The sequence below is a fragment of the Erinaceus europaeus genome, chromosome 4 (assembly GCF_950295315.1).
Source record: "Erinaceus europaeus chromosome 4, mEriEur2.1, whole genome shotgun sequence".
Classification (NCBI taxonomy): Eukaryota; Metazoa; Chordata; class Mammalia; order Eulipotyphla; family Erinaceidae; genus Erinaceus; species Erinaceus europaeus.
The window spans coordinates 60,158,735-60,173,860 of record NC_080165.1 but is presented as its reverse complement, the minus strand read 5'-3'; the positions used below and the strand labels follow the sequence as shown (position 1 = coordinate 60,173,860).

The window sequence follows — 15,126 nt, the reverse complement described above, 5'->3', positions numbered from 1 at the left end:
TATGGTAATATGTGTGCTCTGCTGGGTGCAGCCCCTGCCCTTGTATTTAATTGGGATTATACCGAATAAGCTCATGTCCCATCTCTTGCAGTTTGGACGCACAGAAGTCATCGACAACACACTCAATCCCGACTTTGTGCGGAAATTCATCATAGATTATTTCTTTGAGGAGAAGCAGAACCTCCGTTTTGATCTGTGAGTGGAAGGTGGTGCTGGGGGCAGAGTGGGGTGTGGAGAACTACTTCTGGGAGGAGGGGCTGTGGGACCTGTGGTTCTTTCATTGGAGACATCCCCACCCCTGCGGTCACTCTGGCTCTCTGCCACTAAGCAGCCACTCCAGGTCTAGATGACTCATGCCTAGTGATGGTCATTCTCATACCAGTCCCCTGCCCTGTCTGAGCACCTCTCTCTCTGTAGTGTCACCAGGTGACTTCTCTACAATGGGCCTTGTTGGCTGTCCCCAGCTTCAAGTGCCTTGTCAGGCAAACGCTAGAAGAAGAAGTGCCTTGTCATACACATATATACACACACATTCCACTTCCCCCACCTTCTCTCCCCTCCCTCCTCACTCACTCCCAGCAGTGGGAGGAGGTGTTCTTCCCAATGGGGAAGGGGGAGAGGGCTCTGACATTGGAGAGAACCCAGGGCTGTCCTGGGACAAAAGTGACAGTTGACATCCAGTCCCATTCTCATCAGGAGGTGGGGAGAGGGGACAAAACACCCCCCAATTTGTCTCAGTTAAGTGTGGGAGGGTAAGGAGTAAGCATCATGACTGTGGGGAGAGAGGGTTCAGGAAAGATCTGCAGGGTGATTTTTTTTTTTTAACTGTCACCAGGGTTACTGCTGGGGCTCAGTGCCAGCAGCACTATGAATCCACCTCTGCCTGCAGCCATCTTTTTCTTTCTTTCTTTCTTTCTTTCTTTCTTTCTTTCTTTCTTTCTTTCTATTTTATTTGATATGACATAGAGCAATTGAGAGAGGAGGAGGAGGTAGAGAAGGAGAGAGAAAGCTAGACATGTGCAGGCCTGCTTGACCACTCATGAAGATTCCCTCCTGCAGGGAGGAAGGGTCTTGAATTCAAGTCCTTGTGCATGGTAATGTGTGCACTTAACCAAGTAAGCCACCACCTAACCCCATGTAGGGCAATTCTAACTCTACCCACACCCAGGGGTTGCTGAGAGGGCTTGCAGAGAAGTTACCTGGTCACACTGTGGAAAGTGGGGTGCTCAGGCAGGGCAGGGAGCTGGGATGAGAATGGCAGTCTATGGGCAGTGGTCAGCTGGGCCTGGAGTGGCTGTTTGGCCAGTACAGCCAGGGGTGGGGTGAGGACAGAGAGCTGGAGAAGTGCTCCAGGTGAGGCTCAGGTGAGTGAGCAGCAGGTAAGGGCAGGTGCTGGGTTGCAGGCTCAAGCTGCCAGCAGGGAGGTGAAGGTGTTACTTCTTCCCTCCCTTCTCCTTAGCTGGCCAGGTCCATGGACAGGCTGAGCAGGGTGACACAGTAAGGTAGAGCATACTCAGTGAGGATAGCTGAGCCCTTGGGGAGGAGGTGGTGATGGTAGAGTAGGGGCTGACAGTCTATCTGTGAGCCAGTCAGGGTGGAGTTTCTTTTCTCTCTCTTATTTTTTTGTGAACGCAAATGCTTTACTGCTCTGGGCTGACTCTTTCCAATAGAAAGAGACAGAAGGAAAGTCACCACAGCACCAAAGGTTCCTCCAGTGCACTGGGGATCAGGCTTGAACCTGGCCAGAGCAGGCACACTCTCCCTGTGAACCATTTTGCATTCTTGCTTTTTTTTAAATTTAATTTATTTAGTTATCTATTTTTTGGCCATTTCCAAGACTACTTTGCTTCAGGCAGAGACAGAAAGAGATGGAGAAAAGAAAAGTTGCCACAGCATTGAAATTTCCTCCAGATTGGTGGGAACTTGGCTTGAACCTAGACTGTGTGCATGATATAGTAGTCACCCTCCCAGGTGAGCTATCTTGCTATCCTTTTTTAAAATTTCAACTAAATTATTATTATTATTATTATTATTTTAGCTGCCACCAGGATTATCTCCAGGGCATAGTACCAGCATAACAAATCTATTACATATGGAGGCCATTTTCTCCCTCTTTCTGTTTAATAGGACAAAGAGAAACTTGAGAGAGAAGGGGAAAGCAGAGAGGGAAAAAGAGATACACCTGCAGATCTGCTTCACTGAGCTCATGAAGCTTCCCCCCCTGCAGGTGGGGACCGGGGCTTGAACCTAGGTCCTTGTACATGGTAATATGTGTGCTTAATTAGGGCCACCATTGCTCAGCCTCGTTTATCTTATTTTAATGAAAGTGTGCCAGAGAGGAAGATAGATAGATAGGTAGGTAGGTAGGTAGATAGACAGACAGATAGATAGATAGGTAGATAGAGACAGGGAGACAGAGAGACAGAGAGACAGAGAGACAGACTACAACACTGCTCAGCTCTGGCATATAGTGGTGCTGAGGATTGTACCAGGGACCTCAGAGACTCAGGATGTCTTTTGCATAACCGTTATGATGTCTCCCTGCTACTTTTTTCCCCTTCCATTTTTAATGAAGTAGGCCAGGAAGATAGCACAGTGCAGCACTTGGGATTTGCATGGGAGAGATCCCTGGTTTCATCCTCAGTACAACCAGTAGCTAGAGCTGAGTGGAGCTCTGTTAAAAAAAAAAAAAAAAAGAATACTGGGAGTTGGGTGGTAGTACAGCGGGTTAAGTGCATGTAGTGCGAAGCGCAAGAACCAGGTAAGGATCCTGGTTCGAGCCCCCGGCTCCCCACCTGCAGGTGAGTCACTTCAGGTGGTGAAGCAGGTCTGCAGGTGCCTATCTTTCTCTCCCCCTCTCTGTCTTTCCCTCCTCTCTCCATTTCTCTCTGTCCTATCCAACAATGATGACATCAATAACAACAACAATAACTACAACAATAAAAATAACAAGGGCAACAAAAGGGGAAATAAATAAATATTTTAAAAGTTTTTTTTAAAAAAAGAATACTGTTTTAAATCGTGCTATATATACACAGTGGAGTACTACTCAGCTATTAAGAATGATGAATTTGGTAGTTAGGCTGTAGCGCAGCGAGTTAAGTGCAGGTGGCACAAAGTGCAAGGACCAGTGTAAGGATCCTGGTTCGAGCCCCTGGCTCCCCACCTGCAGGGGAGTCGCTTCACAGGCAGTGAAGCAGGTCTGCAGGTGTCTATCTTTCTCTCCCCCCCTGTCTTCCCCTCCTCTCTCCATTTCTCTGTGTCCTATCCAACAAAGACAACAATAAAAATAACTACAACAATAAAACAACAAAGGCCAAAAAAAGGGAATAAATAAATAAATATTAAGAATTAGGAATTTAAAAAAAAAGAAAAAAAATATGAATTAACCTTCTTCATCTCATCTTGGATGGAGCTTGAAGGAATCATGTTAAGTGAGACAAACCAGAAAGAGGATAAATATGGGATGATCTCACTTCTGGACTGAATTTGAGAAATAAAGACAGAAAGGGGAAAAACAAAGCAGTACTTGGACTGAGTTTGGTATATTGTACCAAAGTAAAGGACTCTAGGGGGTAGAGGAGGTTTTCAGGTCCTGGTGTGTGATAGTGGAGGAGGACCTAGGCTGAGGGTAAGAGTGTTTTACAGAAAACTGAGAAATTTTACACATGTATTTACTATAAATTATTAATTCCCTCAATAAAACCATTTTAAGTGCAACATAACACTTATATAAAGTACAGCCCATGTTGCATTTTGACATTTGATTACACCTACCCTGATCAAGAAAGAACATGCCTAGCATCCCACAAGGCTTCCTTTTACACCTCCTGGCCTGTCCTCCTTGAAATAGCCACTGTGCCCACGTCTTTTTTTTTTTGTGGAGCAGAGGTCTTGGACCAGGCAGGTTTGGGCAGGAAGCCTCATCTGTCCTCAGTATCTCTTTGTGTTCCCTGCAGATATGACGTCGACTCCAAGAGTCCTGATCTATCCAAACATGTGAGTTCTGCCAGTGGCTGCCCAGTGATTCTGCAAGTCTCTTAAATGTCAGGCTCTGTCCCAGCCTCATGCGCCCCTGTGACACTGTGACAGTGTGTCTGTATATCTGTCCAGTGCTGCATGCTGTCATTTCTGAGCCCTTGCCTTTCCTGGGGTGGGTGATGGGGTTAGCGAAGGGGTGGTGGGAAGGCTGTGAGTAGAGTGAGTGATGCTGGCCTTCTCTGTGCCCTGCTTGCAGGACTTCCTGGGTCAGGCCTTCTGCACCCTTGGAGAAATTGTGGGGTCCCCCGGGAGCCGCCTGGAGAAGTCACTCACGTAAGTGAAGAGGGTGTGGGGCCTGTCTGGATGGCTTCACCCGTGACAGGCCACCTCCCTGACCACCCCACCGAGGGCTGGCTCAGGGCAGAGAAGGGAAGCTCACTTGACATGAAGGGTAGTCAGCCTGAGGAGGCCAAGGACCCAGGCTCGGATATTCGAGTCCCATACTCCAAGAATGGACTTTGGATACTTTCTGGTTCATTCCTGCCCCATCTCCCCTGTCATCATGTAGGGGCAGAAACTGAAGGCCAGACAAGGACAGTGACCTTCCCAGGACCACACAGCCAGGGAGAGCTGAGGTTTGAATCTAGATTTCTGTTTACATAGCATATCTCTCAGACTGCCCACACTTTGTTGTAGGACACTGGTGGCTATGGTGAAGCCGCCTGCATCTCTTCTAGCCCCTGGAAGTCTGCATTATTGGACCTTAAGTGTTTTTAGGAGAATTTGAGGACTCTGAGCAGGTTCTGAATAAAGGCTCCCAAACCTTCCATAGTGGAGCCTGAGGGTGACTTCAGGGACCAGCTAGGGCTGGGCTGCCAGCTGCTGGTGGGGGTGACCTCTCTGGTCCTTATTTTTCAACCTCCTGCTTGCTTCTACCAAGTTCACGCTGGATGCTCTCGACTCATCATCATGAGTAACTGCAAAACCTGTGAGTGTCTGTCTCTCTGTGTGTGGTGTATATGGGGAGAAGTTGAGGGTCACTTGTCTCTGAGTCTCAGTAAGTAACTGTATGGTGACTTCACACCCCTTAGAAAGTCCTCCATATTCTCAAAAAAATCAACTCCTTTGGATTCACAGAAAACAATGATAATAATGAACACTTATTAAGAACAGGTAACAGATTGGGGGCAGGGGGCTCTGATGTTTATAGAGTTTAGCTAGTGGGAGTCGGACAGTAGCACAGTGGGTTGAGTGCACATGGTGCCAAGGACCGGTGCAAGGATCCCGGTTTGAGCCCTGGGCTCCCCACCTGAAGGGGAGTCCCTTCACAGGCGGTGAAATAGGTCTGCAGGTATCTATCTTTCTCTCTCCCTCTCTGTCTTCCCCTCCTCTCTCCATTTCTCTCTGTCCTATCTAACAAGGACATCGATAACAACAATAATAATATCCACAACAACAATAAGAAAAGAAAACAATAAGGGCAACAAAAAGGGGGAAAAGAACAGATTTTAAATAAATAAATAAATAAAAAGAGTTTAGCTAGCAACTCTTTAAAAGAAAGAAAGAAAGAAGATACAAATTCACATCCAGATTGGCTTGGGCCTCTCCTTGGACAGGTCTCTAACAATTTCTGTTTATAATTTTGTGTTCTTGTTACTCAGAAGCACAGGCTCTTTTTCCTGTTAAAATGCTAGTGAGCCATACCCTAAGGGTTACCATCCTTTGGCATTTACCTCAATGCCCACCCACCCATCTGGGCTCCCATGGCTCCACCTGGGTTGTCAGGTTGGAGATGTCCCAAGTCACAAATCATTTGGCTCTGCTTTCTGTCTGCTGTCTCTTATTCTGCCTTTAGTGAAGCAACACACACACACACACACACACACACACACACACACACACACACACACCACACACCTTTGGGGGACTTGGGGAAGTCTTGGGAGCAACAGCTACTACACTGACTCTTAAAAGCAAGGAGGATCTCAAATGTCAAGGTTGCTGGGATGCTGGTGAAGAAGGGGCCCTGTCTCACCTAAGGTTTCTTGTGTCCTAAGTCTCATTTCCTTGCTGTGAACAGCCACCTCTTGCTGGGCATCAGTTCTTAGTCACACTGTGTTTTTCACCCATGATCTCTGACTCTCATTAATTGCTCCATTTCACCAAGAGTCAGAGAGGTAAGTGGTGGCTGTAAGACCACAGCAGGCAGCATGTAGTGGGTTTATGGAGCAGATTTCTGAGCTCCGCCCCCCAAGTGTGTGCTGTTTGATCCAGTTGGTTGAGACGGGGGTCTTAGCATTCATATTTCCACGCAGATTTCAGGTTACATAACACATTCCCAGGAGATGCTGGCACTGCTGGCTGCATGATCAACTATGGGATGCATCGAGGTGGAGCTGCCCAAGGCTTCACATTATATTTTGAGGAAGTTCTTCCCTTTCCGCATTCTCTACCTTCCTAGCCTGTGGCTTTTGGTTTTGTTTTGATGTTTGATCCAGAAAAGAAAACCTGTCTTCAAGAATCCACTGTCAAGTGCTATTATGATAAGGGTATATCACTTATTCTTTCTCTTTTGTTCCCTCTCTCCACAGGATAGGCGCATTCAGCCTGAATTCCAGGACAGGCAAACCAATGCCTGCAGTGTCCAACGGGTAGGTGTCCAGATGTCCCTGTCCTGGGAATTCTCAGACATGCAGCCAGCCAGCTCTGCATAGGGAGCCTGGTCCCTGCTCTCTATTCTGTGAATTGTGCCCAGGTCAAGGGGCCAGAGGGGCTCCTAGGCCCCTCCTTAAGGACCCAACTGCTTTGGGCCATAGATGGAACCCTCACACACACACCCCTTACCCTGAAGGTGGCCCCTCTGCCCTTCAGGTACCCCTGGCCCAAGGGCTCATTGGACTTCTGGGAGTAGCCTGAGGCTGAGTAGTCCTGGACACAACCCAGAAGTCCTGGGTACTTTCCTTTCCCTGCTTCTAGGCCTAGTTTGGTTTCTTCTACTTCCCCCACCCTCATTTTGTCTTTCCCCCAATCTCTGTCTCTTTGCTCCTTTCCCTCTCCATTGCTTGCTCTGCTGGATTCAGTCTCCTCCCCTCAGAGCAGACCCAGCTCTGTGCTCAGTTTTTGCATTTTCTTACCAGCTATAGTGGTCAGCAAGGGCTCCCCAGTTCTTGCCCTGCACCATCCCCCTCCATCATCTGCTTTTGACAAGCATGGACAATGCAGAGCCTCCTCCCTGTGCCTCTCCTCTTTCCTCCCCTTCCCTCCTGGCTGTAGGAAAGGTCCTCGCCCCAAGGTGTGTGGGGGGAGGGCAAGCCAGTAGAAGCATCTGCTTGAGGGATCAACCTACAGAAGCCACTCATCCCCCAAGTGGCTGGGTAACCAGAGTTCCAGTGACCTTTGCTGTGGGCTCCCAGGACTGGGGTCCCTGCAACTGGATGGGGAAAGGGGCCTCCTGGAGCCTGACGGCTCTGGAAGGATGTGGAGAGCAGAGAAGCAGCCATGGATGGGGAATTGGAGTCAAAGAGAAGCAGAGAGGGAGGGCGAGCTAAACCAGAGAGGGAGGGAGAAGCCCAGCAGGTGGGAGCAGGTTGGGGGGTGGAGAGGCAAGAAAGAGAGTGGAAATAGAAGGGGGCTCAGAGGCAACAAGAGGAGCAGATGGAGAAATGTTGGGCAGGAGGAGGCTGGTGTGAGAATTCTAGCTCCCTGGTCAAGCACATCATGTCTGTATTAGCAGGGACGGCCAGATGGGAGGCAGGGAGGAGTTTTGGGGTCCTCCGCTCAGCTGTCCAAGTCCAAGGAGACCAGCTGGCAGGCACCACCACTTGCCTTTAACTAGAGAAGCTCCAGGTGTGGCCCCGCTCACCTGTTTTGGAGAGATCTGAGCGGTGTCACCAGCTCTGAGGATAGCGCCCCTCCCTCCTCCTCTAGGAGCTAGCACTGGGAAGGTCTCCATCAGTAGTTTGCAAAATGCGTCCCACAGGCAGCGTGCTGATGGCCTCCAAGTCAGCCTGAAATGTGGGGCTGGATGCAATCAGCTTTGTACCCTTTTAAAGAGATTTATTTATACACGAGAGAATGAGAATGAACAATAGAGAGAGAAAGAGGACACCAGAGCATCACTCTGACACATGTGATGCCAGAGATCCAGCTTGGGACCTCATACTTGACGGTCCAGTTCTTTTTTTTTTTTTTTTAAGATTTTATTTATTTTATTAATGAGAAACATAGGAGGAGAGAGAAAGAACCAGACATCACTCTGGTACATGTGCTGCCAGGAACTGAACTCAGGACCTCATGCTTGAGAGTCTGATGCTTTATCCACTGCGCCACCTCCCGGACCACAGACGGTCCAATTCTTGACCCCCCTGTGTTACCTCCCAGGTTGCCAGCTCTGCACAGTCGTAAAGGAGAGGGGACAGGAGGGGAATGAAGCTCCTGGAGAGCATTGCCTCTGCCAGACATTGTGTGCATAGCAGCTGGTCAGATGGATGCCACAGCCACACCCATCTTATGGGTAGGCAACTGAGGCTCAGAGAGGTGCAGTAATAAGCACAAAGGCTCACAGCTACTGGATGGCCTAACATCTGTTGACTTCCCAGTGACTTTGGAGTACACTGGAACCCCTTTCCCACTTTGGTTAATCTTAAACACTGGAGTGGCTCTGTACCTGGTGGAAGGGTCCCACCTGACCAAAGGAAGAGGTGGGTGGAGCCCAGCCCTAGGAACTGGCCTTCCTGGAAGGGACTCTGGGTGGGCTGACCTCACGTCTTGATTGCCTATGAAGAATTCATGGTTGGTGGGGATCTCTCCTCTAGAGAAACCCCAGCTGTGATGTACAGGGTAAGGTCACCAAGTGGGAGAGCCTGGGTAAGCTGGCCCCAAGAAACTACCAGCCCTCCTGCCTCCCTTCCCACAGAAAGTCAGAGTGAGAAAGTCCTGGGATTCTGGGGGTCAGCTGGGTGCAGGCTGGGGTGGCTAGCCCATGAGGTCTTTTGCCCACAGAAGTGGTCTTTGGATGGAAAGTCTGAGAACCACTGGTCTGGAAGCCTCCGGGTGAGTCTGGATGCTTTTCCGATTCTAGGATTTTCACTGCAGATGCTACATTCCCATGGGCTTTTGGGGAGCAGGGAGTGGGGAAGTTTATTAGGCCACACTGCCACAAGTGTTCCAGGAAACTCTGCCTTCTGGGGACTCTGGGGCAGGTGTGCCAGATGGTGGGGCAGTGGGAGGGGGCTGCAGAAGGGCTGGTCCAGGGAGTGTTCAGTTGTGTGTCTCTGTCCTTGTCTGGCACTCCATTCTTTCATCTTCTCTCCCAGTGGTGTCCCAGGAAAGAAATGTGGCACCATCATCCTGTCTGCGGAGGAGCTCAGCAACTGTAGGGTGAGTGGCAGAGGGACCCCAGGACAGGAACTGGTTGGGGGGCGAGGGGGGTGGGAGGGGAGGGGAGGTGGGGAGAGAGAGCAGTGACCCAGGGCAGGTTGGTGACCTTGGAGGGTAAACAAGGCTTCTCTGCTTGGCCTAACTCATAGACTTCTCTAAGAGTGACGCTAGAAGGTGACTTCCCTTCTCCAGCTGAGATGACTGAGCCTAGAGCCTGCAGAGCTGGACTGGGAACCCAGTCCCCTGGTTCCCTCTCCAGGATGCCTCCCACTCCCCACTATGGCCCCCACTCCTGTGTCTGAGTCAGCACTGCCTTGGCACCAACACCAGCAGAAGAAAGAGAGGCCTTTTTAGTCTGGGAGCTTGGACGCTTGGCATTTAGTTGTCATCTTTACTTTTAGCTCTGGAATCAGGTGACACACGAGAGAGAGAGAGAGAAAGAGAGAAAGAGAGAGAGAGTGAGTGAGTGTTTGGAAAGCAAAATTTGCAGTGCCAAGCAGCCTTTGATTTTACTTCTTCCTTATTTGTATGGAAAATCAGGAAATGGGAATAGCTGAGATATCAGAAAGGGCTCAGGGAACCCTATGGCTGACACTAATGAGAAAACATCATGACTACACTTATTATTTGCTAGGTGATGGGCATTTTACATTAGTCACCACTGTTCCTGACAGCAGTATTGAGAAGCAGATGCTATTATTAGTCTCAATTTATGAGATGAAGATGAGGAAACTGAGGCAAAGAGAGATTAAGTCACTTGTCCAAGAAGTTTAGTGGTAGGATCAGATGAGCCCAGTTCTACCTGATACCTCTCTCTCTTTTTCATAGATGAGAGAAAAATTGAGGAGCCAGTGGTGGCATATCTGGTTGAGCACACATATTATATAGTGTGCAAAGACCCAGGTTTGAGCCCCTGGTCCCCACCTGCGGAGGGAAAGCTTTGTGAATGGTGAAACAAGGCTGCAGGTGTCTCTCTGTCTCTCTTCCCCTTCCCTTTCAATTTCTGGCTGTCTCTATTTAATAAAAATAAAGATAATAAAAAACATTTAAGACCAAGTGATGGCACACCTGGTTAAGTGCACACATTACAGAGAGAAATTGAGATGAAAGGGGAGACAGGGAGAGAGAAAGAGAGATACCTGCAGCACTGTTTCAGCACTCATGAAGCTACCCCTGCAGCAAGGGACTGGGTTATGTGTGCACTCTGCTGGGTGAGCCATTGGTCCCCCTCCTGGACTTTTTTTTTTTTTTTTACAAAGGCATTGTTTAGCTCTGGCTTATGGTGGTGCTAGCTTTGAACCTGGGACCTCTGGGGCTATAGGCATGAAAATCTGTTGCATGAAGCACTGTGCTGTCTCCCCAGTCTGTGAGCCTGATTCTAAAATCTGGGCTCATTACCCCAAAATGCCCAGGCTGGCCTGCCTTGCCTTCTGGTTACTCAGGTGTTGTCACAAGAAGGAATGTGGTGGGTCCTGAGGAAATAGGGAGGCAGGAGGCATCAGTAGAGCATGAGGGTTCAGCAAGCCCAAGGTAACTTGGCATTGTCCAACTCAGGTTAGAGGAAGGCATGAGGGGAAAGTCTTTTTGACATTTCTGCTTGGTGCAACTTTTCTGTCAGAGATCATGATTTAACATATTAGAAATCAGAATGGAGAAAAAATGCAAATGATGTACTCATTTAAAAATAACCAGTTACTTTTAAGCATGAGCTCCCAAGTTCAGTCCCTGTGTCGCATGTGCCAGAGTGATGATCTGGTTCTCTGTTTTCCACTTTTGCTAATAAATACTTCAAAATAATCAGGGCTGGCAAAATAGCTCACTTGGCTAGTGTGTTGCTTTGCCATGCATGCAGCTTAGCATTGAGCCCTGCCCCCACCCAGTTGAGCACACACATTACCATGTGCAAGGACCAGGGTTTGAGCCCCTGCTCTCTATCTCACCCCTTCCTTTTCAATTTCTCTTTGTCCTACAAAATAAAAAAGAAAAAGAATAACAAGTAATAAAACAGAGGTGCTGGGTGGTGGCACACCTGGTTGAGCACACATTTTTTTTTGCCTCCAGATTATTGCTGGGGCTTAGTGCTGGCACTGTGAATCCACTGCTCCTGGAGGCCGTCCCCCCATTTTTGTTGCCCTTGTTGCTCTTGTTGTTATTATTATTATTATTGATGTCGTTGTTGTTGGATAGGACAGAGAGAAATGGAGAGAGGAGGGCAAGACATAGAGGGGGAGAAAAAGACACCTGCAGACCTGCATCACCACCTGTGAAGCGACTCCCCTGCAGGTGGGGAGTCGGGGGCTCGAACCAGGATCCTTACACTGGTCTTTGCATTTCACGCCATACGCACTTAACCCACTGCGCTGCTGTCCAACACCCTTGAGTGCACATATTACAATGCTCAAGGACGGGGGTTTGACCTGGTCCCCACCTGCTGGGGGAAAGCTTTGTGAGTGGTGAAGCAGGGTTGCAGGTGTCTCTCTGTCTCTCTCCCTCTCTATCACCTCCTTCCCTCTCAATTTCTGGCTGTCTTTATCCAGTAAATACATAAAGATAATAAAAACCCATTTTAAAATAAAGAAAAAATAAATAAAATCATGTGGCTCAGGAGGTTGCATGGTGGTTAGAGCACTGGACTCTCTCAAGCATGAGGTTCTGAGTTTGATTCCTGGCCTTGCATGTGGCAGATTGATGCTTTGGTTCTCTCTTTCCAGTCCCATCATTCATAAATAGATAAATCTTTAAACAATCACTTAACTCATTATAACTGTATGTAAATGACATCTTTTTGAACTAGATTTCCCAAAGCAAAAATCATTTAATGAGAAGAGTAACCTTATTTTTCTTTTTTTTTTAATTTTTTTAAATTAATTAATTTTCCCTTTTGTTGCCCTTGTTGTTCTATTGTTGTTGTAATTATTGTTGGATAGGACAGAGTAAATGGAGAGGGGAGGGGAAGACAGAGAGGGGGAGAGAAAGACAGACATCTGCAGACCTGCTTCACCACCTGTGAAGCGACTCCCCTGCAGGTGGGGAGCCGGGGGCTTGAACTGGGATCCTTACACTGGTCCTTGTGCTTTGCGCCACCTGCGCTTAACACGCTGAGTTACCGCCCAACTCCCATGTAACCTTATTTTTCTATCTTTATAAATCTCTTTCATGTCTGGCTTGATAGAAAAGAGCTGGATTCTCATATCTCTTATGCAGCCAGCCCGTTGTGATATCACTGTTGGTAACTTCTTTTTTTTTTTTTTAGATTTAATTTATTTATTATTGGGTAAAGACAGAGAAATTGAGAGTGGAGGGGAGATAGAGAAAGAGAGAGACAGAGAAACACTTGCAGCCCTTCACCACTTGTGAAGCTTTCCCTCTGCTGATGGGGACCAGGGGCTTGAACCTGCGTCCTTATGCACTGTAGTGTGTGCGCTTAACCAGGTGTGCTGCCACCTGGTCCCCACTATTGGTAACTTCCAAATCCTTCACAGCTTAGCAGAATTATTATGAAAATAGCTATAGTCTTATGGGACCCCTGGGGGAGGCTTCTTGGCCTAGACTTGAGAACTACTGGTATAAAGGTATGATGGTGAGGGGGTTGGGCAGTAGTGCAGAGGGTTAAGCACACATGGTGTGAAGTGCAAGAACCGGCATAAGGATCCCGGTTCGAGCCCCTGGCTCCCCATCTGCAGAGGAGTCGCTTCACAGGTGTTGAAGCAGGTCTGCAGGTGTCTATCTTTCTCTCCCCATCTCTGTCTTCCCCTTTCTCCATTTCTCTCTGTCCTATCCATCATCAACAACAACTATAAGAACAAAAACAGAAAAAATAGCCTCCAGGAGCAGTGGCTTCATAGTATAGGCACTGAGCCCAGCAATAACCCTGGAGGCAAAAAAACAAAAAACAAAAAAGTATGATGGTGGGAGCCAATATTCATTGAGCATTTATTCTGAGCCACACATTGTGCTAAGTGGCTTACATAGATAAATTTATAAATTTGTGCATACGATATAATAGACAATGTAATACGTACTATGGTACATTCTAATATCTCATGTATTATGGTCTTCATTTTACAGAGTGACCTTCCAACAGTCACATAGCTGCTGCGTGGGAAAGATTTAAATCCGGGCAGTCTGTCTCTGGTGCCAGGGTCTTTTCTTTTCTTTTATTTATTTTATAAGAGAGAGAGGGGAAGATATTAGAGCACTGTTCTACCATATGCAATGTTAGGGATCAGACAGAGGGCCTCATGCATATAAGCCCCTCTATTTAGCTGCAGAACCAGTTTCCTGGCCTCTGAGGCATAATCCTTAACCCCTAGGCTGTGGTGTTCCAAACTTTGCTTTCAGGGGCTTCTAGCTGGAGAACAAGATACATGAAACACGATTGTTAGGACAGGGCAGTTCAGAGATAATGAAATCAGCTCCCACGCAAACTGTTTGTTCTGGTTTTATTTGTCTGTTTACCTCACTAGTTCTGTAGGAATTTAACAGCAGGAACAATCCTCCCCTGAAGTATAAACCCAGCAGAAAGCTCGGTCTGGGTCAGATGCTCAGGATCTCTGATGAACATGTGAGTGAATGAATGGGAAGCATAGACTGAATGTTTACCAGGTGATGGTGAGGACTCCTACATCTGCTTGAAGCTTGTCGGCACAAGCTGAGGCTCTGGACACAGCTCCAGTTCAAAGGGAAGAACTCTGGTTGAAATGTAGCATCTGTATAAGTTCTTCCCACCCTATCCCCAGCCCCTGTTTCTTTATGTATGTAGGGGTGCTGGTAGGAGGGTTAAAGTAGATCTTGAAGGTGACTGTGCCTGACTTCTGGGGGTGCCTAGGAATGACTGAATCTGAATGCCTTGAAGCCTAAATTCACTTTCTCCCCACGCTTCAAACCCAGCTGGTAACTTCCTCCCTAGTTTATAATTAAATTAGGTAACATCAGTGAAAGTATTTTGGAAATTCCAAGGCTCTAGACAATATTGGTGTTATTAGTCTTGTTTTTTCTAAGCATGGTAAACAGTCTGCATTTAATTTCTGTTAAACTCTCCCTTACCTCCTCTCCTTCCTCCCCCTCTTCTTCCCCCTCTTCTCTCCCTTCTCCCCCTCCTCCACGCAGGGAAAGCAAAACATTCCCAGCTTTCAGAGGTTCCAGCACAGGGGTGGGGTGTGGTGGGGTTCAGGGGACTCCCTCCCTTCCCTCTGAGATTGTCAGCTCCTTTTCTTTCTGAGCATCTTTGGCTGAGTCCTATCTTTTCTAGAATATGTGCAAGGAAAAGAGACTAATTCTCAGCATCTGGCTGAATTAAAATAATTACATCTGAGCAGCTTCGCCTCTGCCGCCCCAGCTCAATATTCAGTGGGAGGATCAAAGGAAGAGGGTGGAGTCTGAGAGAAGATTTCTACCCAAGCGAGAGAGCAGGGCTTCCTGCTCAGATGAATACATTCTGCCTAGGTAGACAAACCCTCCCTTCATCCTTGGGAGTGCCATGGGCAGGTGGGGGGGTGGTGCGGCAGAAGAATCAGCATGGATTCTAGTGGGGCACTTTATGTGCCTCGGCTGCAGAAGAGACTTGCTCATTGGGAATTTCTATACCCTAGAAACTTCCACCAACTTTGTTGTTTAGGTCAAACAGAATTTGACCTAAAATACTATTCAGAGATATTTGATGTTGAGGAGGATGTGCTTGTAAGCATTTGAAGGGCTTCTGAATCACCGATGATTGAAATATGCTCATCATAAAACTACTGTTAGTCCCCCTAATTAGGGCCATTT

The 15,126-nt window shown here is 47.8% G+C and overlaps 1 protein-coding gene across 5 annotated transcripts in view; it reads left to right on the top strand.

Moving 5' to 3' along the window:
- Positions 1-15,126, top strand: part of CPNE5 (copine 5) — a 107,570-nt gene that overhangs the window by 34,655 nt on the left and 57,789 nt on the right. For 3 of the 5 annotated variants that reach the window (XM_060189725.1, XM_016185889.1, XM_060189726.1), the window contains exons 4-9: positions 92-195; positions 3,960-3,999; positions 4,238-4,314; positions 6,573-6,632; positions 8,983-9,033; positions 9,297-9,360. In XM_060189725.1, the coding sequence (XP_060045708.1) occupies positions 92-195; positions 3,960-3,999; positions 4,238-4,314; positions 6,573-6,632; positions 8,983-9,033; positions 9,297-9,360 (396 nt within the window). The remainder of the gene's footprint in view (positions 1-91; positions 196-3,959; positions 4,000-4,237; positions 4,315-6,572; positions 6,633-8,982; positions 9,034-9,296; positions 9,361-15,126) is intronic. The other 2 variants (XM_007517822.3, XM_060189724.1) reach the window with 1 other exon arrangement.